The 27,648-nt window shown below is 37.7% G+C and overlaps 2 protein-coding genes across 5 annotated transcripts in view; one reads left to right on the forward strand and one right to left on the reverse strand.

Moving 5' to 3' along the window:
* CNOT2 (CCR4-NOT transcription complex subunit 2) overlaps positions 1–26,116 on the reverse strand; it is a 132,136-nt gene extending 106,020 nt beyond the window's left edge. For 3 of the 4 annotated variants that reach the window (XM_061416481.1, XM_061416479.1, XM_061416480.1), the window contains exon 1: positions 26,026–26,116. The gene's annotated coding sequence lies outside the window, so the exon portion shown is untranslated. The remainder of the gene's footprint in view (positions 1–26,025) is intronic. The other variant, XM_061416484.1, reaches the window with a different exon arrangement.
* On the forward strand, positions 1,489–27,647 carry LOC133248682 (uncharacterized). The gene is made up of 5 exons (XM_061419042.1): positions 1,489–1,533; positions 25,192–25,429; positions 25,513–26,200; positions 26,496–26,697; positions 27,491–27,647. Exons 1-4 carry the CDS (start codon positions 1,489–1,491, stop codon positions 26,665–26,667), a joined length of 1,143 nt encoding a protein of 380 aa, XP_061275026.1. The 3' UTR covers positions 26,668–26,697; positions 27,491–27,647.
* The last annotated feature ends 1 nt before the right edge of the window (position 27,648 follows it).

Raw genomic sequence — 27,648 nt, forward strand, 5'->3', positions numbered from 1 at the left:
GCAGAAAGATTTCCCTGGTGGCACAGATGGTAAAGCATCTGCCTACAATGCAGGAGACCTAGGTTCGATCCCTGGGTTGGGAAGATCCCCTGGAGAAGGAAATGGCAACTCACTCCAGTACTCTTGCCAGGAAAATCTCATGGACGTAGGAGCATGGTAGGCTACAGTCCAGGGGGTCAGTCAGACAGGACTGAGCAACTTCACTTTCTTTCACTTAAAACAGCAGAAAGGAAAGAGGAACTAAAGGGCCTCTGGATGAAGGTGAAAGAGGAGTGAAAAAGGTGGCTTAAAACTCAATATTCAGAAAACAAAGATCACAGCATCCAGTCCCATCACTTCATAGCAAATAGATGGGAAACAATGGAAACAGTGACAGACTTTATTTTTAGGGGGCTCCAAAATCACTGCAGATGGTGACTGCAGCCATGAAATTAACAGGTACTTGCTCCTTGGAAGAAAAGCTATGACAAACCTAGACAGCATTTTTAAAAGCAGAGACACTACTTTGCCAACAAAGGTCTGTCTAGTCAAAGCTATGGTTTTGCCAGTAGTCATGTACAGATGTGAGAGTTGGACCATAAACATGGCTGAGGACTGAAGAATTGATGCTTTTGAACTGTGGGGTTGGAGAAGACTCTTGAGAGCTCCCTGGACTGCAAGATCAAACCAGTCAATCCTAAAAAAAAAAATTAGTCCTGAATATTCACTGGAAGGACTAATGCTGATGCTGAAGCTCCAATATTCTGGCCACCTGATGCGAAGAACTGACTCATTAGAAAAGACCGTGATGCTGGGAAATATTGAAGGTGGGAGGAGAAGGGGATGACAGAGGATGAGATGGTTGGATGGCATCACCAACTCAATGGACATGAGTTTGAGCAAATTCTGAGAGATGGTGAAGGACAGGGAAGCCTGGCATGCTGCAGTCCTTGGGGTTGCAAAGAGCTGGACAAAACTGAGCGACTGAACAACACACCAGGAGCCGGCAAACTCTTCTATAAAGGACCACTGTGATGATAAATGTTTTTTAGGCTTTGCAGGCCAAAAAAATCTGTTGTAAATAACCAATTCTGCACTTGCAACACAAGAGAACCAACAGACAATAAACTAACAGGTGTGGCTGTATCTCAGCACAATTTCCTTTACAAAAGCAGGTGGCAGGAGTATTTGGCCTGTAGTCATAGTCTAACAGGCTTCCCAGCTGGCATAAGTGGTAAGGAACCTGCCTGCAGTGCAGGAGACTTAAAAGATAGGGTTCAATACCCTGGAGGGGAAAATGGCTACCCACTCCAGTATTCTTGGCTGGAGAATCCCATGGACAGAGGAGCCTTGAGGGCTACAATCCACAGGGGCACAGAATCAGACACAGCTGAAGCAACTTAGCACGCACAGTCTAACAATCCCTAGTCTTTTCTTTTCAACCTCTTTAAAACACGTGTGATAACTTAAAGCAAAATTTGCATCACTGTCTGAAGGGGTATGTGAGCCATGCAGATAGACAACTACAGAATAGGTGAGTGTAAGGAAAGGGCGGTATGTGGGGACAAGATTATAAACTGTAGTAAGTGTAGCATGTTGAGTTGTGTACCAATAAAGATATATTCAGGTTCTAACCCCTGGTATCTCTGAATGTAATTATATTTGGAAATAAAGTCTTCACCAAGGCAGTCAAATTAAAAGAAGATAATTCTCGATTTGTGGGGGCCCCAAATCCGATGACTAGTATCTTTTTAAGAAAAAGGAGAGAGAAACATAGAGATATACAGAAAAGAAAGATAACCAAATGAAAATGGAGGCAAAAATATGAGTGACATAGCTGTAAGTCAAAGAACATTAAGGATTTCTGACAACCAGAAGGCAGAAAAGGCAATAAAGGTTCTCTCCTAGAGCCTTGAGAAGAAGCATGGACCCGCTGCTACCTTGACTTCAGACTTCTAATCTCTAAAACTAAGACACAACATGAAAAGTCTTAAATCTATTGAAAAAATTGAATTCACACTTAAATTCCTCCAGGTTCAGACAGTTTCACCAGTAAATCTTCCAAAGATTTCTAAAGAAAGAATGCCAACCTGACACAATGTCTTCCAGAAAAATAGAACAAAATTGACAGGAAATAATAATCCCTATCATTTTTATGACACTACCTTCACATGGATACCAAAACCAAAGACAATGTAAGGAGAAAAAAAAAAAAACCTGTAAGACCAATATCCCTCAAAAAAAAAATAGAGTAAAAATCCTCAACAAAATATTAGCAAATCAAATTCAAGAAAATAAAAGACAAGCCTTATCTTGGGACTATATTTGCTCACCCTTCTCTCAGTTTCTTGAATAAGATAAAAACATATGAAATAATAACAACATACTGTTGAGTTTGTAATATATTTAGCTGTCATATGTATAACAGCACAAAAAGGGAGAAGAGAGAGCTGTATAGGAATAAAATTTCTGTATCTCACTAGAATTAAAACTAATGTGTCTAGAGTAAATTCTAGTAAGAATACAGTAAGCCTGAGCGCAACTCCTAAGAAAATAATACAAAAGAATATGGTGAAAATAACATTAGAGGATCTAAAATGTTATACTAGAAAAACACCATTTGATGTAAAATTAGAAAGCAGTAGAGGCGGAACAAAACATCAGACAAGATATGAAAACATACAGAAAACAGCAAAATGGCAGATTTTATATCTTACTACATTAGTAGTAAGATATTACTACTACATTACTATTACTACATTAGTAGTAAGATATTACTACTACATTACTATTACTACATTAGTAGTAAGATATTACTACTACATTACTATTACTACATTAGTAACATGTATATCTTACTACATTAGTAACATTTAACTACATTAAATGTAAACAATTAAAGAATCCAGTCAAAAGGCAGTGTCAGACTGCAAAAATATAAATAACACAATCTAAATGTTCATCAACAGAAGAATGGATAAAGATGTGGTGTATATACATATATATGTTTGTGTGTGTGTGTATATATACATATACATACATATATACATACACACATACACACACATACACCCTTCAAGATGTACAAGCTGGATTTAGAAAAGGCAGAAGAACCAGAGATCAAATTGCCAACATTCACTGGATCAGAGAGAAAGCAAGGAATTCCAGAAAAACATCTACTTCTGCTTTATTGATTATGCTAAAACTTTCGACTATGTGGATCACAACAAACTGTGGGAAATTCTTAAAGAGAAGGGAATACCAGACCACCTTTTCTGCCTTCTGAGAAACCTGTATGCAGGTCAAGAAGCAACAGTTAGAACAGCTGGACATGCAACAATGGACTGGTTCAAAAGTGGGAAAGGAGTACGTCAAGGCTGTACACCATCACTCTCTTATTTAACTTATATGCAGAGTATATCATGTGAAATGCCAGGCTGAATGAAGCACAAGCTGGAATCAAGATTGCTGGGAGAAACAGCAACAGCCTCAAATATGCAGATGACACCACCTTATGTAAGAAAGCAAAGAGGAACTAAGGAGCCTCCTGATGAAGGTGAAGGAGGAGAGTGAAAAAGCTGGCTTAAAACTCAACGCTCAAAAACTAAGATTATGGCATCCTATTCCATCACTTCATGGCAAACAGATGGGAAAATAGTGGAAATGGTGGCAGATTTTATTTTCTTGGGCTCCAAAATTACTGTGGATGGTGACTGCGGCCACAAAATTAAAAGATGCTTGCTCCTTGCAAAAAAAGCCATGACAAACATAGACAGCATATTAAAAGGCAGAGATGTCACTTTGCCAACAAAGGTCCATCTAGTCAAAGCTAGACTACTGGTTTTTCCAGTAGTCATGTACGGATGTGAGAGATGGACCATAAAGAAGGCTGAGCACCCAAGAATTAATGCCTTTGAATTGTGGTACTGGAGAACTGTTGAAAGTCCCTTGCACTGCAAGATCAAACTAGTCAATCCTAAAGGAAATCAACCCTGAATAGTTACTGGAAGGACTAACACTGAAGCTGAAGCTCCAGTACTCTCACCACCTGATGCGAAGAGCCAACTCACTGGAAACGACCAAAAGACCGTGATGCTGCAAAAGACTGAGGGCGAGAGAAGCGGGTGATAAAGGATGAGACGGTTGGATGGCATCACTGACTCAATGGAAATGTAGTTGTTGTTCAGTCACTCAGTCGTATCTGACTCTTTGCGACCCCAGGGACTGCAGCACACCAGGCTTCCCTGTCCTTCGCTATCTCCCGGAGTTTGCTCAAACTCGTGTCCATTGAGTGCTCAAATTTGCTCAAATTCATATCCACACACACACACATATCTGAGTCACTTTACTGTACACCTGAAATTAATTCAACATTGTAAATCAATTTTATTTCAATTAATACTTTATTGCTAAAAAATGCTAACCATCAGAGGCTTCAGTAAGTCATAATCTTTTGGCAATAGTATCATAAAAGATCACGGATAACAGATCACATAAGAAATACAATAACAATAAAAAAGTTTAAAATATTAAGATTTATTGAAGTCTGACACAGAGACACAAAGTGAACAAATGTTGGAAAAATTGGCACCAACAGATTTACTTAACACAGAGTTGCAACAAACTTTCAATTTGTAAAACACAAAATATCTTCAAAGCACAATAAAAAGGTATTGGTTGCTTCCCCTCAAGACCAAGTGGCTGACAGGGAGCTGCTGGTTTGCTGTTGCTGCTGCCCAGCATCACTAGTTTCCTACTAAATATCGCTAGCCTGGGAAAAGATCAAAATTCAAAACTGTAAATACAGTTTCTACTTGATTCCTTTTGAACCACTGCAAAGTTGAAAACTCAAATTGAACAATCGTAAGTTGGAAACTTTCTGTAATAGATTTTATAACAGTTAGTAAATGAGTTCAGCAAGTTTGCAGAGTACAAAATAAATATGCAAAAATCAACTGCATTTCTAATCTGAAAATGAAATTAAGAAAACAATGCCATTTATGAAGCATCAAAGAGAATGAATTACTTAGTAATGAGTTTAACAAAAGAATTATAAGACTTATCTTCTGAAAACTACAAAACATTGTTGAAAAACCTAAAGATCAACTGTGTAAATGGAAATGACAGCACACAGATCAGAGCAAGTAAGATGCAATACTCCCCAACTGATCTGCTAACTCAAAACAATCTGGCTTCTCTGAAGAAAATGACAAACTACTTCAAAAATTCACATGGAAATTCAATGGACTCAGACTAATAAAAACTATCTTGAAAAAAGAACAAAGTTGAAGGATTCATTCTTCCAAACTTGAAGATTTCACAATGCAACAGACATACTGGCATGATGATAGATATGGCAATAAAGAAGAATTTAGTCTAGAAAAACCCTCACATTTTATAGTCATTTTGTTTTAGATGGGATGCCAAGATAATTCAATGGGGAAAAGTACAGTCTTTTCAACAAATAGTGTTGGGACAACTTAATACCCACACGGAGAAGAAAAAGTTGGACCCATTTTCTTAAATCACATACAAAATGTACTCATATGGCCCATAAACAAAAATACATAAGCTGAAACTCTGAGAAAACATAGGAATAAATCTTCAAGACCTTAAGTTCTCAACATGAATGAACAACAAAATAATATGCTGTATTTCATCAAAATATAAAACTTTTCTGATGAAAATTATACCATTTAACAAGCAAAAATAAAACCCAGAGAATGGGAGAAATATTAGAAAAATTACATACCTAGTAAGGAATTTGTACCTAAAATAAAGAACTGCTACAACTGGTTAATAAAAAGACAAACTGGCTTAAAACTAATTTAAAAATAGACAAAGGATCTGGATCTGAATAGACATTTTTCCCCAAAGAACACACACATATTTGTGGCCAAATATGTACACACACACACAAAATTTGATGTCATTAACTACCAGGATAATTTTTAAGTGATCTATCTACATCATACACAGGAGGATGAGAACAATAAAAACACAAACAATAACAAGCATTTGCCAGAATTTGTAGAAACTAAAACCCTCACATATTGCTGGTGGAAATATATAATGGTACAGCAGCTTTGGATAACAGCCTGACAATTCAAGAAATTAAACAAAGAATCATCATTTGACCAAACAATTCTACTATGTATGTAGCCAAGAGAAATACATATACGTACACAAAAACTTGCACATGTTGTTCACAGCACCATTATTCATAATAGTCAAAAAGGAGAAACAATCAAAATGTCCATCAACTGATAAACACATAAATAAAACGGGATACACCCATTCTGTGACATATTCTACAGAAATAAAAGGATTAAGATGCTAATAAATACTTCCTCATGTATGAGCTTTGAAAACATTATGCCAAGTGAAAGAAGCCAGTTACAAACGATCATATATTCCATTTATGTGCAATGTACAGGACAGGAAAATGTACAGAGACAGGAAGGAGATCTGTGGCTGCTTAAGTTGGTGGAGGTGGGGGTTGGAAAGAAACGGGGAGAGCCAGCTAAAGGGTATGAGTTCTTCTGAGGTGAGAAAAATGTTCTAAAATTAACTGTGGCGGTGGTTACAAAGCTATAAGAAAATACTAAAAACCACTGAACTGTACAATCTTACATGGGTGAGTTAAAACATGGTAGATGAATTGTAACTCTATGAAACTGTTTACACTTTAAGACTGCAAATCAGGCAAGGATGTTCCAGGCAGTGCAATAATGCAAAAAAAAAAAAAAGAAAGAAAAGAAAAGAACAGACAAACAACAAAGATGGGAAAAACAGAAAAAACAAATCTTCCCTGTCTGCAGATGACATGGACTGCCTGAGCAAAATATGCTAAACCACCTATAAAAAAGCTCCTAGAATTACTATGTAAGTTTTCCAAGGTCAAAAGCATGATCAAAGTATGAACAAAATCCTATTTCTATATGGAAGTGAAAGTGAAGTGAAAGTGTTAGTTGCCCAGTTGTGTCCAACTCTTCGGGACTGTAGCCCACCAGGCTCCTTTGTCCATGGGATTCTCCAGGCAAGAATACTGGAATGGGTAGCCATTTCCTTCTCCAGGGGGTCGTCCCAGTAGGTAATATATTATAGCTCCAAATAGTTTCCCCCAAATTAGACATTCAGGTATAAATATAAAATGCATAGTTATAAATTTATCAAAAGGTGAAAATTCTATATGCTTAAAGCAACAAAACTTTTAAAGACATACTATGTCTAAGGGTTGGAAAGCAGTATAATTAAGATGTCAACTCTCTCCTAATTGATCAACAGATCAATTAAATACAATGCCAAGCAAAATTCCCAAAGGATTTTTTTAATAAAGAGAAACAGATTTCCATCAGTCATTAGGAAAATCCAAGTAAGAACCACAATGAGCTCAAACACACAAGAATGGCTATATTCACACAAATAGACAAGTATTGGCAAGGAAATGGAAAAACTGGATCCCTTACACATTGCTGGCAAAATGTAACACTGCTCTAGGTGCTAGAAATAGTCAAGATACTAAGTAGAAATGAGGCAGGGAGATACCTGCTCTCACGGAATTTTCTTCTAGCTAACAAATAATGAACAGAAATGACTTTTTAAAAAAATATTTATTAAATTATTTGGCTGCACCTGGACTTTTAGCTGAGGCACTGCACGATCTTCAGTCTTTGTTGCAGCATTCAGGTTCTTCAGTTGCGACAGGTGAACTCTTAGTTGCAGCATATGGGATCTAGTTACCAGATCAGGGATGGAACCCGGGCCCCTGGTATTGGTAGCGCAGAGTCTTAGCCACTGGACCATCAGAGAAGTCCCCAGAAATGATTTTTGATACTGATAAATGTTAAGCCAAACAGAGAGTATTATAATATTGCAAAAGGTAAACTGGATAAAAGTAATCAGGAATTACTTTTTGAGATTACAACTGAGAAGTCATTCAAAGGATGAGGGTGTATGTGTATGTGTGTACGTATAAAAAAGCTCACCGATTCAATAAGGACTCAAAATTATTTTCTATTTATCATCCGATTAAATAAAATAGCTTTTCTCTCTTTAATAAATACATGTAACTAACCAAGGTATTTTAATCTACAGAAAATGATCACTATTATCATAAACTGATATGCTGTTTATGAGAACCCAAGAAGACTGATTTTAATTGGGCTTGATTTTTTAAACAGTGAAGTAAAAAACACACTCCTATCTTCATTGACCCCATAGGGTATAAAGCACTCAGCATTAAGAACCACAAGCCTAAATGAAAATGTTTCTAGTCTACCTTAATGCCTAAAAACTAATACTAGTTTTTAAGGATCTTGACTCATTTTTTTTCTGTCTTCAAAGGCACAACTTAGTATCTGTCCCACTTTCATCGTCATGTGTATCCCCACTTATTTCCACTTTGTACCTGTTCTATTAACTTCTTTCTTCTACATGACATGTTTTCAGAATGAACATCCTGCTTTGTTTTCATGTAATATCTTTTCTCCTATTGATTGTACAGTTAAAAAGTTATCAATATCTGGTTTAAACAATTACCAACAAGACAATAAATCAAATAGACTTACTTTGTAAAAATTGTTTTTAAAAAATGTAACATATTGGCAAACTAAAATTTTGTAGTGAAAAAAAAAAAAAAAACCACCAAAAGATATCCTTCAAAATTTGGCATCTTAATTCCAAAGTTTCTATATACTATATACAATTAGCAAAATTTACTATTATTCCTCTACCATTTTAATTTTTTCTTTCCAAAGATCAAGCCTAATTTGATACAAGCATAATCATTGTTTATGGTCAAAATATAAGTTTTATTAGCCTTTTAATTATTTAGGTAAATTTAAAATTATCTTTGGCCACAAATACACACTGATTTAATTTGCTAAAAGCCACATTAACTCCTCAATTTCAAGACCAAATAAAAATATTATTGCATTCAACAAACATACAGGGGAATTAAAAATTAATAATCCACAAAGTGAATTATGTCTTAGAAAAGTATCTGGTACCTGCTCCTGCTGCTGCTGCTAAGTCGCTTCAGTCGTGTCCGACTCTGTGCGACCCCACAGATGGCAGCCCAACAGGCTCCCCCGTCCCTGGGATTCTCCAGGCAAGAACACTGGAGTGGGTTGCCATTTCCTTCTCCAATGCATGAGAGTGAAAAGTGAAAGTGAAGTTGCTCAGTCGTGTCCAACTCTTAGCGACCCCATGGACTGCAGCCTACCAGGCTCCTCCGTCCATGGGATTTTCCATCTGGTACCTAGTAGGCATTAATTAAAATTTGCTGAATGAATAAACTGTGTGTGAAAAGCACTTACTACAGAACATACTAAAAAAATACTAGTTTCCTGACTGCTTACTCCCCAAGAGCATATTACTCTTTGAAAAAATTATCCACAATAAGGAAGAGTTGATCTTATTGGTTTTTCCCCCTTCCTTATATTTTACTAAGCTTTCCAAGCTGTTAAAAAAAGTTTTACGAATTGTCATTTTTATTACAACTTTAATTAGCAGAAACCTACAGTTTTGTAACCTAAAGTAAACTAATCAAGACTTTAATCACTTTCACTATATGAAACTTTTTGCAAGCATAAACATGTGCTTCTTCAAGCCACTAATGAAGACTAATAAAAAATACAAAATTGCAACTCTGTGGGTTGGCACAATTGTTAGTAGATAAAAAGCAGATGTTAGACATCACCACCCAAGAATCATCACTTGAGTCACATTACCATTGTTACAAGAAGTCTACATACAGTGTTTACATATAACACCCTAAATACTACAGCAATATTCAAGTATAATTACATCCACTTTAGAAAAAAAAGGCAACTGAACTCCAGAAAGGTAAAGTAACTTGCCTATACTTATAGGGTGGGAGAACACGGACAAGGTTCCATGTCAGAGTCATTTAGCTCTAAACCCTCTGCATTTTTCACTATTAAATCACACCTTCACATAATCTATACATAAATTTAAGTCTAGCAATACACACAATCTGGGAGAGATTTTAGCATTCTCAAGATACAAGATGGAGAATGAAATGGCAACCCACTCCAGTCTTGCCTGGAGAATCCCAGGGACGGAGGAGCCTGGTGGGCTGCCGTCTATGGGGTCGCATAGAGTCGGACACGACTGAAGCAACTTAGCAGCAGCAGCAGCATGACAGAAGAAATGCAGCAAAATTGTGGAGGAAGGGATACTCACTATACTAAATATCCATTCATTCAATCAATGAATTCAATCAATGTTTTTAGGCCCAGTTAGCACAACAGAAAACTATCCAAAAGAAATGAGTGATTGATACATGAAACAACACCAAAAAAATCAAAATGTTATGCTGAGCAAAAGATGTCAGACACAGAAAGAATGCATATTGTACAATTCCATTTGTTCAAATCTCTAAAAACAATTCTAATCTATAGGGACAAAAAGCAGATTAGTGGTTTGTCTATGGCTAAAAATAAGGACTGCCTGGAATAATGAACTCTGGGTATGATGGGCATGTTTGTATCTGGACTGTGGTGACGCTTACACAGGTATATAAGTTTGTTAAAACTCTTTGTGGAAAAAAAAAAAACTTAAATGGATGTGCCTTGTATTACATGTAAACTTCCTTGACAAAGTTGATTTAAAAATACAAATGCCAAGAAAAAACCTGAAATTAAAAAATGGCAGTAGTTCCTACAGATATCAAAATGAATATCTTCCCCTGAGAAGGAGCAAAATCTTAATAGGAGATACATGTATACACATTTTAAATCTTTCTAAAATGTTCAGGCAGCGAATTAACATGCTTTAAAAAAAAATCTTAGTACAATAAACATTTGACAGAAATTAGTTGTGGTAGAACTTGCATCATTAGCTGCCTGGTTGTAACTGTCCTGTCCTCTTACTACAAGATTTATTTTCATCCAACTAAAGTTTCCTTACTAAGTTATAGTTTTTCTACAAGGAATTTAAATCACACATGAACCTTCAAATGTTACATATATATTTTTATACTCTACTAACTGCATTACATCTTGCTTCCCAATTTAACAGCTAGTTCTATAGATACAAGGGCTTGTTTCCCTGGTGGCTCAGACTTTAAAGAATCTACCTGCAATGCAGGGGACCTGGGTTTGATTCCTGAGTCGGGAAGATCTCTTGGAGAATCTCCAGTATTCCTGCCTGGAGAATCCCAAGGACCAATAAGCCTGATGGGCTACAGTCCATGGGATCTCAAAGAGTTGGACACAACTGAGCAACTAATACTTTGACTTATTCACTTTCTATAGATATAACAAATGCTTAAACAAATTCTTAAACAAACATAGCAGCTACTCTTAGCATAATTCCAAGCCAGAGAAATATGAACTTCTGGCATTCCAAAAAGACATGGTGCTATGATTTTAAACTACGTACTCTAACAGAGGGCCATGAAATCAATTCAGTGAGTCAAAACTAGCATGTTTAAAGACATGATATGTAACAGAAAACACCTGAATGCACCTTGCAGTAAGGAAAATATTTTCTGAGATTTGTTGTTCTTTTTTTCTCTCAGTCATATACAGATGCATAAACACTCAACCTAAATCCACACTACGGATACTGGTTTGAGGCAGCAAAAAAGTGAACGTCTCTAGAAACATGGCAGAGCAAGAATAATAGTGTGATGAAAAAGTAGTAAGCTTTGAAGTTAAAAAAAAAAAAAAACAAAAAACAAAGTTTTTAATCTTAGTTCTGCTACCCATTAGCTATATGAACTTGGAGAAGTGAATTATAGGTTGTCCTATAGAACCTTTACTTAATCAACTATAAAATGAGAGGTATTCAACTAATTTTGTATATATAATAATTGTGAAGAGTACAGATAAGATCACTGTACGGAAAGCAAAAGCCAAAGAACTTTTGATGGTTTTATAAAATCTTCCCTGGCTTACCTTTAAATAAGTCATCCATCTACCTTTTCTCCATCTGTCTACCTTTCTCCTTTCTCACCACACCCCAGTCACATACACCTCTTGCAATTTTTCAATCGTAAGACATCAAATCATAAAACAACCTTTCCCAGGGCATTTGCTCCTGTTTTTGTCCCTTCCTGGAATCCCTTTCTCTTGAACATGCAGAAGATTGCTCCCCGACTCGCATCACCTTCTAGGGGAGGACTTCCGTGAACAGGCAATTTAAATATGTATCCCGTAGATATAGTCCAAAGCTCCAATACTTTGGCCACCTGATGAGAAGAGCTGACTCATCAGAAAAGACTCCGAAACTGGGAAAGATTGAGGGCAGGAGGAGAAGGGAGCAACAGAAGATGAGATAGTTGGATGGTATCACCAACTCAATGGACATGATTCTGAGCAAACTTTGGGAGATGGTGAAGGACGGGGAAGCCTGCTGCAGTCCATGGGGTCATAAAGAGTCAGACATGACTGAGCGACTGAACAACATATGTTATAGGCTTGATTTGATATCCATGGATGAATTGGAAAATAATAGGTGGTTTGCTAGTGGAGGGTATGCAAGTACCATCATATGTTTGCTAACTTTATTTCTGTGAGAAATACCAACAACTTTTATTTGCCAGAAGAAATATCAACAACCTCAAATATGTAGATGACACCACTTTAATGACAGAAAATGAAGAGCAACTAAAGAGCCTCTTGATGAACGTGAAAGAAGAAAGTGAAAAAGCTGGCTTAATACTCAACATTCAGAAAATTAAGATCATGGCATCCGATCCCATCACTTCACAGCAAATAGATGAGGAAAAAGTGGAAACAGTGGCAGAATTTACTTTCTTAGGTTTCAAAATCACTGTGGATGGTGACTGCAGCCACAAAATTAAAAGACACTTGTTCCTTGGAAGGAAAGCTATGACAAACCCAGACAACATATTGAAAAGCAAAGGCATCACTTTGCCAACAAGTCTGTCTAGTCAAAGATACAGTTTTTCCAGTAGTCATGTACAGATGTGAGAGTTGGACCATAAAGAAGGCTGAGAGCCCAAGAACTGATGCTTTTGAACTGTGGTGCTGCAGAAGACTCTTGACAGTCCCTTGGACAGCAAAGAGATCAAACCAGTCAACCCTAAAGGAACTAAACCCCAAGTATTCATTGAAAGGACTGATGAAGCTCAAATATTCTGGCCATCTGATGGGAAGAGCTGACTCACTGAAAAAGACACTGATGCTGAGAAAGACTGAAGGCAGGAGGAGAAAAGGGTGACAGAGGATGAGATGGTTGGATGGCATCATCAACTCAATGGACATGAATTTGGGCCAACTCCAGGAGATAGTAAAGGACAGGGGAGCCCAGCATGCTGTGATCTATGGGGCTGCAAAGAGTCAGACAAAACACAGTGACTGAACACACAACTTTGTCTCATATTTGTGTAATAATTATTTACTGAAACTCTTAATCACATTTTGAATAAATATTAGACAGTGGAAAATGTTTATTACATAAATGTTTTAAAAAAATCAGTAGGAATAGCCCAATTTCCCTGTAACAAAATGGGAAGAGTGATTGTCTCTGGATGGTTTTTCTCTTTTTATATACTTCTCCAGATTGTCTAAAATTTTCACACTAACTTGTGTTACTTAAATAATAGGGAGTAAACACACACACAAAATGGAGTGCTTTTTAACACACATACAAACACGGTGAGTGGAAACAACAAACAATGTTCCTCTTCAATACACAATCACTTTCCAAATTCATTACTCTGTGATTCACTTTCCTGCTACTGCAGCTACTTAGTACTATTCACTTTCCTTATGTGGTATTTATTTTAATGCTCCCAAACACTAAGTATCCAACAGACCTTTAAAGTTACTCATACACATTACATAACGCAGAGAATATACAACAATTTCAAACTACTGTACTGACTTCTCAATGCTCTTAATCATAACTTACAAATGAATTTCATTTATAGGAAAAAAAACAGCATGATGTTCACAAAAATATGTTTGGCTAACAATGATAAGGAGAAAACATACAGGTTACAGAACCTAGGGGGAAAATATTCTAATTCGAAATCTTTCATCCTTAATGAAGAGGGAATGATGAGAAAGGTAGACTTCCTGTCATATATACGTACACACAGAAAGTATCAGGAATTCAGCATGCAAAAAATATCCAAATATTAACTGGCCTACTCTGAAACACAGCAGAATCATTTTTTCCCCACTCTTCCAACTCCCCAGTACAATAGCCAAATATTTAATTAAATAAAAATAAAGGACAAATCACATAAATACTGAAGTACCACAAGGTACAAGAAGTGAATGAATGAGTAACTGAACCACACAACTTAAGAAACTAGTTTCATTACAACCACTATTAATCAGGACTTTATACTTTCACATGCTTTATAATTAGTCAAACATTTTTGCTTTTAACATCTCAGTTCTCATCAGCAACATTAGGAGGTAAGTGACTAAAAGGTTGAAGTTATCCAATACCAACCTGCACAGGCATAGAGCTAACAAATTCATGGAACCCAGCTAGAACCCATCCTCTGAATCCAAGTGTTGTAGTCTCTTGAAAATAACATATTATCCCTCCATTAAAGATGACCACATACTCAAACCCTGCTCAACTTCTAGAAAGTAAAAGGTGCTATGTTAAGTATTTCTTCTGAACTTCCTCCTCAGATTTCTGAGATAGGAACCAACACTGCTAAGAACCTATTGTCAGGTGTTTTGCACTATATTTAACCTTCTGCTGCTAAGTCACATCAGTCCTGTCTGACTCTGTGCGACTCCATAGACAGCAGCCCACCAGGCTCCTCTGTCCCTGGGATTCTCCAGGCAAGAACACAGGAGTGGGTTGCCGTTACCTTCTCCGATGCATGCACACATGCTAAGTCACTGTAGTCGTATCTGACTCGGTGCGACCCTACGGACAGAAGCCCACCAGGTTCCTCTGTCCCTGGGATTCTCTAGGCAAGAATACTGGAGTGGCGTATTTTCGCTTTATTGACTATGCCAAAGTCTTTGACTCTGTGGATCACAATAAACTGTGGAAAATTCTTCAAGAGATGGGAATGCCAGACCACCTGACCTGCCTCTTTGAGAAACCTCTATGCAGGTCAGGAAGCAACAGTTAGAACTGGACATGGAACAACAGACTGGTTCCAAATAGGAAAAGGAGTACGTCAAGGCTGTATATTGTCACCCTGCTTATTTAACTTCTATGCAGAGTACATCATGAGAAACGCTGGGCTGGAAGAAGCACAAGCTGGAAACAAGAGTGCCGGGAGAAATATCAATCACCTCTGATATGCAGATGACACCACCCTTATGGCAGAAAGTGAAGAGGAACTAAAAAGCCTCTTGATGAAAGTGAAAGTGGAGAGTGAAAAAGTTGGCTTAAAGCTCAACATTCAGAAAACGAAGATCATGGCATCTGATCCCATCACTTCATGGCAAATAGATGGGGAAACAGTGGAAACAGTATCAGACTTTATTTTGGGGGGCTCCAAAATCACTACAGATGGTGATCGCAGCCATGAAATTAAAAGAGCGCTTACTCCTTGGAAGGAAAGTTATGACCAACCTAGATAGCATATTCAAAAGCAGAGACATTACTTTGCCAACAAAGGTCCATCTAGTCAAGGCTATAGTTTTTCCAGTGGGCATGTATGGATGTGAGAGATGGACTGTGAAGAAAGCTCAGCGCCAAAGAATTGATGCTTTTGAACTGTAGTGTTGGAGAAGACTCTTGAGAGTCCCTTGGACTGCAAGGAGATCCAACCAGTCCATCCTAAAGGAGATCAGTCCTGGGTGTTCATTGGAAGGACTGATGCTAAAGCTGAAACTCCAATACTTTGGCCACCTCATGCAAAGAGTTGACTCACTGGAAAAGACCCTGATGCTGGAAGGGATTGGGGGCAGGAGGAGAAGGGGACGACAGAGGATGAGATGGCTGGATGGCATCACCGACTCGATGGACATGAGTTTGAGTGAACTCCAGGAGTTGGTGATGGACAGGGAGGCCTGGCATGCTGCGATTCATGGGGTCACAAAGAGTCGGACATGACTGAGCGACTGAACTGAACTGTGCCATTTCCTCCTCCATTTAACCTTCTAAATAAGTCTAAAAGAAGATATTTTATTCATTTTAAGGAGATGAAAACTGAAGCACAGCGAAGAAACTTGTTGTGCTGCTGTTAAGTCACTTCAGTCGTGTCCAACTCTGTGCGACCCCATAGACCGTAGCCCACCAGGCTCCCCACCCCTGTCCCTGGGATTCTCCAGGCAAGAACACTGGAGTGGGTTGCCATTTCCTTCTCCAATGCATGAAAGTGAAAAGTGAAAGGCTCAGTCGTGTCCAACTCTTAGCGACCCATTAACTGCAGCCTACCAGGCTCCTCCGTCCATGGGATTTTCCAGGCAAGAGTACTGGAGTGGGGTGCCATCACCTTCTCCGTGTTATAGATACCCTGACATAATTCAAGTCCTAAGTGGTAGACACAGTATGAGTCCTAACTCAGTGCTCTCCCTGTTAAGACTTATCCCATTTGCTGCTGCTGCTGCTAAGTCGCTTCAGTCGTGTCCCTAGGTATTTAATAATTTCTTTTGCTAAATGGGATTGGAGAAGGCAGTGGCACCCCACTCCAGTACTCTTGCCTGGAAAATCCCATGGGCAGAGGAGCCTGGTAGGCTGCCATCCATGGGGTCACAAAGAGTCGGACACGACTGAGCGACTTCACTTTCACTTTTCACTTTCCTGCACTGGAGAAGGAAATGGCAACCCACTCCAGTGTTCTTGCCTGGAGAATCCCAGGGACGGGGAGCCTGGTGGGCTGCCGTCTATGGGGTCGCACAGAGTCGGACACGACTGAAATGACTTAGCATAGCATAGCATAGCATAGCATAGCATATTATGTGCCATGCACCGTGCAAATGTGTCAGACAGAGAAATGCTAAGATGGATCTATGTTACTCCAAGTATTACATATGACCCTTAACACAATGTCATCTAAACAAATTTCTTGGTAGGAAAAACATGTAAGAACAAAACTGCACTCTTCTAGTTTACATTTATGAATTCAATACAAAAAGAGCATAGAGCACTCTATGAAATAAATTGTGGCTAATTCTCATTTGCTTCAGAAGCATATCTTTAACTTGCAACCTCACTCCAAAAAACAAACAAAATACCCCACAAGAGCCTTTATGCATTATATCAACCTCTGAGGTAAATACAGTTTACCTATCCACATTTTCCCAATGAGAAACCTGAAGTTTAGACAGGATAAGTCACACAGCTAATTTAAAACATAACTGCTGATTCCAATTCAGGCTGGTGAGTACCAGAGACTTCAACAAAATCATGTAAAATTCCAGCACAATATAACTCTCTTTAACAGGAAATAGTTAAAATCAGTTCCATTTTATTCAGTCAAAAACTCAACAACAATTAGGCAACTTGGGCAGCTGCAGGTCATCATGCAGAATAACATACTTCTGCTATGGAAAAAAAATAAAAAGGTACACGGTGTATCCATCAAAGTAGTAATTTGCTCAAATTGCATTCTTAGGGAATCTTTTTTATTTAAAAACAGTTCATTTGGGCTCTTTTTTAAATGTCAGAATTAATAATGTCAGCTACCTAAAATAAATTCATAATTTATGTACAGTATTTTGAAAAACACACACATTAGCATTGCAAAATAGGTACTGCTAGAAATACAATATAGGTATAAGTTTCTAAGAATGATTATATCACTAATTTAGACTTTTTTAGTATTTTAATTTACTGAAATAATGTTAAATGTCATGCCTGTAAACAGAATCAAATAACAACATTCAAATTCTGCCTGCCCTAGAACTTACATAACAAATCCTATTCCATTCATTAACATAAAATTTTTCATTATGGACACTGGTTTATATATTTATAACAAGTTGTCTGGAAAATAACAGACTACAGAATTTCAAAGTTGTTAATAATTAAAAAAATCCTGCCAATATAAATACAGAATACGTTGTATTTAACAGAGGAAAAAAAATCCTTCAAAAGCTTCAGAAATACACTGAAACATCAAGTCTGTAATTTAATTACAAATCACCTGTGGAATCTAAAATTTCTCCCTGAAGTACAAATCCGATTTTCACTCACATTGTTCAAAAAAACTGGTTAATTATTCCTCATCATGTAAAAAAAAAAATCTCACACTATGGAAAATTCATTCCTTCAGTCAACTTCTCATGAGGTCCAAAGATTCAATCAAGTACTACAGATTACTCTGTCATTCTCTAAATCCAGTCTATCCTTCCAGACTTTTCGTATTTGCAGTGCTGATTCCATATCCCCCTCCCCCACCTAACTGAACCACCAAATCACCCTTCAGAACCCAGTTCAAACATCACTGACCTGAAACCAACTCTTTCCTTTCCTCAGACAAGGTTGTTCTACTCTAGCATGTATCTACAGCATTCATCACAAAACTGAACTTCAAGAATTAATTTATTGCACCTGTAACAGTTCATGGCACATGGTAATATTTATTGCACTGAACAAGGAAATCTAAGTAAATGTTAAAATCATTACTGATTAGTTTCTAAGAAAAGTCTATCAAAATACTGCAAAGTCAGAATCTCTTAAATGTTTTGATTAACCTATGCAAACACAAAGTTTTAAGTTTGTTCTCCTTTATAATTTTCCACTAATACACAGAGATACACCTCATTCCACCAGATCCAGAAAACATTATCATGACCTCTTACATGAACAGTAATTCCTCCTCTCTATAATTCTTCATAAAACATAAACTACTGGGTCTATCAAAACGTTTTCAGCAGTTGGAAGACAAAGATTTACGTCTGAATCATTTCTTTTTCCCTTTCGAGTTTGCCCCTATTTATGCAGAAAGCACTAAGTAACTACTGATGAAATTCCTTGTTTTCATCAAACATGAAAAACTTGACTCCATTTCAGGGTCTTCTTTCTGCACGGAAAAATATTACCCAGATTTTTGCATGGCTGTCTCCTTTCTCACTTTCTGTTCAAAAGCTACCGCCAGAGAGGTCTTCCCCTCATTACCCTACTTACTTAAAATAGTCTCCTCCTTCCATCCATAACCAATTGCTGTAACTGTACCCCCCTTTATCTTCTTCTTCATAATTGCCATCCTCTGAAGTTGTGTTTGTTTACTGTGTCTCCCCACCTAAGATGTTAGTTCCACGAAGGCAGAGACTTGTCCTGTTCACCATCATATATACCCAGCATTTACTGTAATATGTAGAAGAGAATAAACACTCAAATTATTAAAGGGTTTAGTTGAAAATGTCTACTGAAAAACAAGCAAATACTATGAGAGAAGACAAAGTCTTGATTTTTTAAAAATACATAATCGTAGGTTGGAAGTAACTCTACATCAAGTTCAGAGGTTTTCAAACTATGTTTGAAACATCTTAATACAATCAGAGGTCAAATTTCCTGAAGCGCTGGACTATGTATAACTATTCTACACATATGTGTCTATTTTAGGATGTGTGACTCATAAACATACAAAACAGAACACAAAAGTGCATCAAGTATCAAATTTAAAATTTGGTGACTGTAATCTGCTCTGTCAGGTTAAATAGTTTTGCTACAGACCTCAAAGATTGACCTGGCATGTCAGTAAATATATGTACAATTTCTCTTAAGTGTGCATAGATTAGAAAAGTTCTATGGCTCTGAAATTCTTCTAACGTAAGGCCAGACATGCTCAGTCATAAAATTATAAAAACAATACCCTTAAAGCACTATTTTGTGTACTACTAAATCAAGACAAAGTTCAACACATGATCTCCTCAAAAAATAACTGTGCAATAGTAAGTAAACTTGTAAAATGTGGTGTCTGTGATACAGTATTATTACTTACTCTCATTATAACACAGGATTATCATTAAAAGTTTTGGTGCCTCTTGAATTTGTTTATCATTTTTTAAAATGTGAGCAGCTACGGTGTTCTGCCAAAAAGTCACTTGAAACACAAATTTCCTAATACTTCTCTTTCAAATTTCTATATTAAATGATCCTGAATCTTAAGGATGATCAGTTAAAAACAAACCTTCTACTTACACCTACTTGATTTGATAAATCAGGATTTTCCCTATAGAGCAGCATTAAATTGAGAGAGACATTAGATGCTAGGTTCAATCTAAGGATAAAATGGCCTTCAAAATTCCCAATTACTAATTTTCATGCTAATCAAAACACATTGACTGTTCTATCTTTAAGTTAATGTTAAAATTTAACCTTTTATTAAAAAGTTTAAACTTATTTTAACTTAACATTAAAATGACACTATAAAATTATAGTGGTATATTATGAAAGTGCTTTGCAGACTACCAAGTATTGTTTTTTTTACGTACATTATTAAGTAGTAAAACAAAGTCAAAAGGAATGAGGTCCTTTGAACAGCATGGTAAACTTAGTGATTATCATTATTTTACCAACCTATGAAGGACTCTTACAAACAGAAGATTAAGTACAAAATTTGTATGAATAGCATCATAATCTATAATGTAAAAAGTTAATATAAAAACACATTCTTGCCAGATATGACACAAAACCAAATGTTCCTCTCCCAAACACACTGTATTATTAATACTTGATCAGTCATTACATTTTGTCCAGATGTTGATACAAAATGGTTATGTTTCAACACCCAAAAATATAAATGGAATATGATATATCAATGTTTGAAAACAGGCAAATCTATTCACTGTTACCTAAACTGCCAGAACACAAATTTTTCTCTTATTTTATCATTTCTTGGCAAAGTAAATATGTACTGTGTATGCATTCTCATCTACTTTCACATAAGGAAAGACATTTCAATTCAGTAAAAGCACAGAAAAATTTGGTGTTCCAAGTACTAGAACAAATTCTCTCTGTATCTTTCATAGCTTTTTGTCATTAAAAAGTCAATGAAAAATATATAGGCAAATGAGGCATTTCTAAGATCTTAAGTCAAATGTTAACATCTCCAGTAAATGCAGTTCTGGAAGTCATTTACTGTTTTTATTTCTATAGCTCAAAAAATGAACACAAAATTGGTGCACAATCTCTTATTCAAACCCTTAAAGGCCAGATATTTCTCAGAACTGGAATTTGTCAGATTTTAGAAAGTTAAGATAGCATATCATGACCTAAAACCTCACAGGGTGGTCTAGGCAGCATTTGCAATCAAATACATTAATATTTCTACATAAAAATGAAAAGTCAGGTTAAGTCAGATAACACTATGATTAGGCTACTAATTTCAGTTGGAATTTGCCATCATGTTTGCTTTTTAAAAAAAGTCCTTTAGAGCTTTTTGAAATTTAGACAGCCAATAAAAATACATTAAATCATCTCACCCAATTTTCATAAGGAGAACGGTATTCAAAAACTACAGAACTCTTACTTTTTACTAGGCACTGGGCCAGGCATTAGGAATAAAAAGGTGGAGAAAGGCAAGGACATAGAATCTAACTTCAAAAAGCCCAAATCCAACAGTATCTCATGGTTAAGCAACTGTAAATATATATTATGGGGTAAATACAAAATATCTCCTTCATGCACTGACCTTAATCATACAATACAGCAAGAAATGTAGACCTAGATACTGCCAGAAACATTCTGCTACTTTTTTAAGTCCTGTTCTTACTCCACACGCATTTCTCTACGAAGCTTGTTATAGTTTCCCATAGGTTATTACGAAGCAAAACTGTAAGAAACAATTCAAGGAAGTAAAGGAATACAGGATGCCCTTCTTCCCCATCCCCTTTTCTAATCTTCTTCCAAGGTGTGGACTGGGAAACAGCACAATGACACCACTAAGTGTCAAGTGACAATCTGGCACCAGTTCAGTTTATTGCATATTTATTGATAACCAAGTATCAATCACTTAGAAGGTGCTAGAAATGTAAATGTAAGTAAGACAAAGCCCTACCAGAAGGTACTAGAAATGTAAATGTAAGTAAGACAAAGCCCTACCTCTCAGGTGCTTCCAACCCAGCGGAGGTTATTATGGATGGTGGGGATGGACAGTAAATTACAATACAGTGTGATACATTCAATGATAGAAATCTGAGGAATAAAGGCAGTACAGCAGAAGGATTTGGGAAATCAGAAAAGATTTCATTAAGAAAGTGACACTATAGGTTCATTAAGACAGTGGCACTATGTAGTTCTGAAAAATAAAGTTTGTCAAACAACTGAGAAGTGATGGTAAAAATATCACCACCACTACCCCATTCAAGCCCCACATAAAAACATAAGCATGAAAGGAAAAAAAAAAAGCATGGGGGATTTGGGGGGGTGGGGGCGGTGTGTGAGGGTAGGGGGGATACCTTCAGGGTAACTGGCAAATATGTCCAAAATATCAAGCTTTATCTAAACAGACTTAGATTCCCCAGTCTAAACATATACAAACCATTAAAGTGTATCCAGGAAAAAAATTTTTTTTCTTAGATAATTTATTTTGCATCTCATGATTATATAAGCTATGAGGTCTTACCAAAAACAAAACACTATAAAACATTTTATTAATTCACAGTACAGCATACCCCCAAGCAATAATATCAAGAGATTATCATCTGTATTTCAGAGAACTATCAGAAAAAATAAACCACTAAGAATTCTTTTTTCCAGGTCATTTCTAATAATACAGACAAAGTAAATAAACAAGCCATATCAGCACTAGCCGTTATCAGACTTGTCACAAGAGGAGTTTTAAGAGTTTAAAAAAGGATGTCAAACAGAAAAGCTAAGGCAAAGAGGAAAAAAAAAAAAATATATATATATATATATATATAAAAGTTAAAGAAAGCAAGGTAAAACCAAGAAATAAAAAAACCAAGGTAAAAATTATATAATAATTTTTACAACTCATTAGTCAGTTCTATTTGTTTTCAAAAGTAGACTTCCTAAACAGACACCAATTTTAGTATAGATATTTCAAAAAAAATCTAGTAAAATTCACAAGGAAATTCTACTCCTTTAAGTATTTGGGGTAGAAATCATCCATAGTTAAGGAAGAACAATCACACCTATCATCAACCAGAATGATTCCTTTGTTATCAATACTATGGTATCAGTAGTGTGTGTGATTCTATTCCAACATTACAGTGCGACTCAGTTTAACTCTGCCTCTAAAGCTGCCCTACCTGGTACCTTGGTTTCTTTTGCTTCTTTGTGTCACAACATCTAGTAGAAGTCTAAGTAACAAATAAAATCTTAGTAGTATCTTTTCCTAAGATTGTATCACTATTTGCGTAAGTTGTTCTCAAATGCCTAATAAGCAAGTACATGGAAAGTTTGCTTTTAAATATGTAATTTTAATAGAATGAACTTTCTACAGTTAAAAATGTTAAGACAAAAAATAGTTTAACACAGCTTTTAAAAGCAAAAAAAAAAAGTTGACTTATTTTTATCAATCTATTAATGTCTAGTATTATTTCATATGTAAATATGAAGCATACTTTTTCTTTTCCCAATTAGAAAATCTTATGAAGCATATTTGTGAATGAAAAGGTAAACATATAATTTCCCAGAGGTTGCAAAAGATTCTGCAAAGGTCTTTCAAAACACAAATACTTTTAATACCAGTGTCTACTGAAGAGATTAAAAACCAAAACAACTGGGTTAGAAGCACTTCTAATAAAATCTACTCATAAATCTAAGTATTTAATTACTTTTGAACAAAGAATTTTCAGATTATAACTAACTGTGAAGTATCTCTGAGAAGTCAAAGAGTAAATTAAATATCTAAAATTATTAAGTAAAAACATAAGTAACTAGCTCTCTTGGGGAGGAATATCATTCTGAACTTTATCTTCAAGATCAAGTAATTCGAAATGGAAGGGAACATAAATCACTCATGCATTACGCCCTCATTTTTCTGCCACAAAAATTTACTTTAAAACTAAAGGATTCCAGAAACTAAAAATCTTTAAAAGGTTGTATCTGTTGGTTGGTTAAATATATAAGCAATTCTAATTCCCCAAGAGTATCAGATTAGGTTACAGATATCTTTATACCGTATACTTGTAATAAAAAGAGTTCTGCCAAAAAACGATGCTCACATTATTTTTATTGATGCAGCATTAATCAAGATGCCAAAATGTGAGTTTCTCAATTTCTATCTAAAATACAAAGTAATCACAGAAGTCACTGTACTTCAAGCCCTCAAGCGGGAGAAAAAATGAGAGAAAAGAACCTTTGTAAAATTAAATAAGGATCTTACAAAGTCAAGAAACAAGTGGAGCACAAGTTCTTTTCTTTTTACATGTATCTTGTATTTTTCCTTTAGGTTTAATATTACACAAGAACTACAAACTGAAGAGATGTTCAACATGACAAAGTTAACTAAAGATCTTGATCCACTAAGGAGTATTTCAGGAAAAGAGATCTGAATGTACACATGAAACTGTCTGAATGCAGCCATTTAGTCATTTCAGGCCACTGCGATCTTAACCAACTCCTTACACCTAGGATAAAGTTATCTTCCAAAGTTGCAAGAAAGACGTGTTCACTGGTAACACGTTTGAGAACCTGTCAAATATACTAAGTATTTCCAAACAACATAAACCCGGTATGTAAACAAATATTTTCAAATTTCTATGCCCTGCCTCCATATTTATTACTTCCACTTAAGTTGTTTTAAGGGGCAAATAAAGCTGCACTTACGATTCCAGAGGTCTAGAAATTCCTAATATCAAGCATGACAGAAAATTTGTTCAGCTTTGAACTCTAAATTCAAGCAAGGCCTCCCTCGTGACAGATTCTAACTAGGTACTTCCTACCATTTCACCAAGAATCTAAGGGTTGCTATCAATGTATTTGTTAGAAAACGACTAGAAGATTAAGAAAGGAGTAGAATTCTCTGACCAAGAGTTTTATGAAACAAAATGTATTGCATTCGGTCTTCTGGATGTTAAAAACTGAAGGCATCTGCTCGGATTCTAAGGGAGTTGATGCTTAGCTTCCTTTCGAGAGGGTGGCACCCGTATGTAAGACTTTTATGGTTGTAATATCGTACCCACAGGGCCTGGAATAAACGCAAATTTTAAGACCTTGGAAATGTTCTCATTAAAAACAAAAACAAAAAAACTCATATTCGCTAAGGACCACAGTTAGCAGGAATTAGAGGCTTTCTCTCCTAAACGGACCAGAGCCTCAACTAAGAACTAAGTTTTAACCCTACTCACTTCTTCCGTGAAACTTTTCAGTTAGACTCAAGACAGCAAAAGGTGGAGAGGCCCCGGCGGAAGTAGAAAACCAGGGCTAGCAACTTCACAGACCGAGGCGTTTCGGGTTCCTCCGCCGCCCCAGGACTCTCCGGACTCAGTCACTACCACACTACGGAAGCTTCACCCTCTGGGTGCGGAAGCAGAGGAAGCATCACAGTTGCACTCCTCCTTCCACCATACACAGCCTTCGGTACCCCAGGGCCTGGCAGCTCCTGAGACCCGTTAGCCAGTCCAGGGTCCCCCATCTTTCACATATACATACACAGAAACACAGACAAGTTGCAGATGATGTACGTGTATTGAGAGAATGTGAAATGCCAAAGACCAGGGCAACTGCTGGGAAGGCGGCAGCGCCGTCTAAAGCGGGCCCGGGGTCCTTGGCCACCGCCGCTGTCGCCTTCTCTTCTTCCCCAAGAAGCAGCGCGACGGAGGCTTCTCCGTGCTGGCGGGAGCCCGGGGGAGAGGAGTCTGGGGGAAGCCCCAGCGCCAGCCGAAGGGACCGGGCCTAGGATCCAGAACTGCCGCTGCAGCTACCCGACTACAGCGACGCTTTACGTCCCGTCCACCACCCTCCCCATACACACCCCCTCCCTCCCTCCACCGCCACCACCCCCCCTTCCCCGCCCGCTCCGCTCTCCCTCTCTCGATTGGAGCCGAGACAAAAGCAACGGGAAGCGGCGGGCCGGGACGCTGCCCGCGGACCCCGGGCGCGACCGGCCCGGCCCCGAGGCATTCCCCCGCCTTGCGAGGGCCCCGAATCCGCCGCTCCCGCCGCGCGCCCCGCTGCCAGACTTCCGAAATTTTGCCAAAAACTCACCGCATGAATTTTCTTGTCCCGCGGATCCAAGATGGCGACGTATCCACCGCGGAGGCTGCTGGGAGCAAGACCTTTACCCTCTGACCCCCGCCGTGACCCCCGCCGTTCCGACTTCCCTCCAGGCGGCGGCGGCGGAAGAGGGGAGCGGCGATTGCGGACCGGACAGAGTTGGCGGGTGGGTAGTCTGCTTCTCACGCGTTGGAGAGGGGACTTGGAGGGGCCCTTCACCCTCTCGCTTTCCTCCTCGCGGCCCCCACCTTCTCTCTCACCGACTCACCGGGAGGCTCGTAGCTACTCTGCAGCCGTTACAGCGAGTAGGAGCTCTGCTGCCACAGGCTCCCCTGGGTTGCTTCGCGCGGGCCACGGGCCCTAGGTCCGGGGAGGATCGCGGGGTCCAGGGGCGGGGAATGGTGAGGTGGCGTCGGTCCGCCCTTCCCGGGGACTCGGAACGTGTTTGTGTTTGTGTTCAGCCCTTCGTTCGCCCCACCCCCACCCCCGTCGTCTGCCTCGTACCGGCCTTCCCTCCCTCTGCTCCCTGAAACGCATCTGATCGCTGTCCAGTTTTCTTCCTTCAGACCCCAAAACCTCCGGTGCTTGTGCACGCACTTCAGGGACCAGCAGCACGTCACCATCACTTTTTGAGAAGTGAGTGATCGTCAGCCGAAACCGTTGGTATTTTAACTCATCACGCTTCCTATTTTTGTTTTTTTTTTTTTTAACTTGTTGGGAGGCAGCATATTGGGGGAGGGGGCAGGTTTTTGAAACTCTGTTAGGTGAGCTTTCCTGAATCAGATTTATAGCATTTTCTCACTTTCACTCCCCAATGCCCACGTAAGCTGGAGTGACTGCCTGGGCTATCAGCAAGACCATCTGAAATTACGGTGGCTTTTTTTGAAACTTGAGCAGAGTCTCTGCCTCCCAGAAAAATAATTGTTACTCAAAGTAAAATTAGTTTTATTTTCTTTGAAATAATAACTCTCTCTCTATTCGTTTGTATATTGCTCAACTTTTCCCTTTTGCTTGATATTTTTGAACCTGAAAAAGAGCATTTGCATGTGTATTAGTAATCGTATGGTTGCATAAAGTGAAAATTGTTACTTCCTTTCTAGTTGAGTAATAGAATTTACTAATGTAAAGTACACTTCATTTGGGGTAAATAAAGTTTCTACTTCCCGTGTTTCTTTTATAAAATCATCCTTCCAAAAACTGGCTGTAATCCAATTTAAAATTTATAACTGAAGGGAAAGGGACATCTGTCAGTCAAAAATAGAAGGAAAAATAAGAATACTGTGAAATTATAGATGACTTCTATGTTCATAAGATACCGAGTATTTCGATGAATTAGTAGATGCTGTGTGAATTTATTTAAACTCTTAGATGATGCTGATGTAGCCAGTAGAAAATGTTTTGCCTGGTTGTTAGTTTTATTAAACATTCTGCTTCATTGTGTTCTTTTTTACTTTAGGAAAATTCAAGAAGGAGCAAATCTTCTTATGTCCTTCCCTCCCTTTTTCCTCCCTTTCCCCCAACAGTTCCTTCCTGCCTCATCATCTTTCTCTTCAACTGTGTAAGATGGTGTGTTAAAAGATTAAATACCTTTAAGTATATGTGATACACATTAAT

The sequence above is a fragment of the Bos javanicus genome, chromosome 5, assembly GCF_032452875.1.
Source record: "Bos javanicus breed banteng chromosome 5, ARS-OSU_banteng_1.0, whole genome shotgun sequence".
Classification (NCBI taxonomy): Eukaryota; Metazoa; Chordata; class Mammalia; order Artiodactyla; family Bovidae; genus Bos; species Bos javanicus.

Bases quoted from the DNA above. Each gene is read 5' to 3' on its own strand.
- LOC133248682 (XM_061419042.1), top strand. From the start codon at position 1,489: ATGCAGATAGACAACTACAGAATAGGTGAGTGTAAGGAAAGGGCG. The intron at 25,430-25,512 runs GTTAGCCAGTCC...ACGTGTATTGAG, and splicing joins CCTGGCAGCTCCTGAGACCC to AGAATGTGAAATGCCAAAGA. The intron at 26,201-26,495 runs GTGGGTAGTCTG...GTTTGTGTTCAG, and splicing joins GGACCGGACAGAGTTGGCGG to CCCTTCGTTCGCCCCACCCC.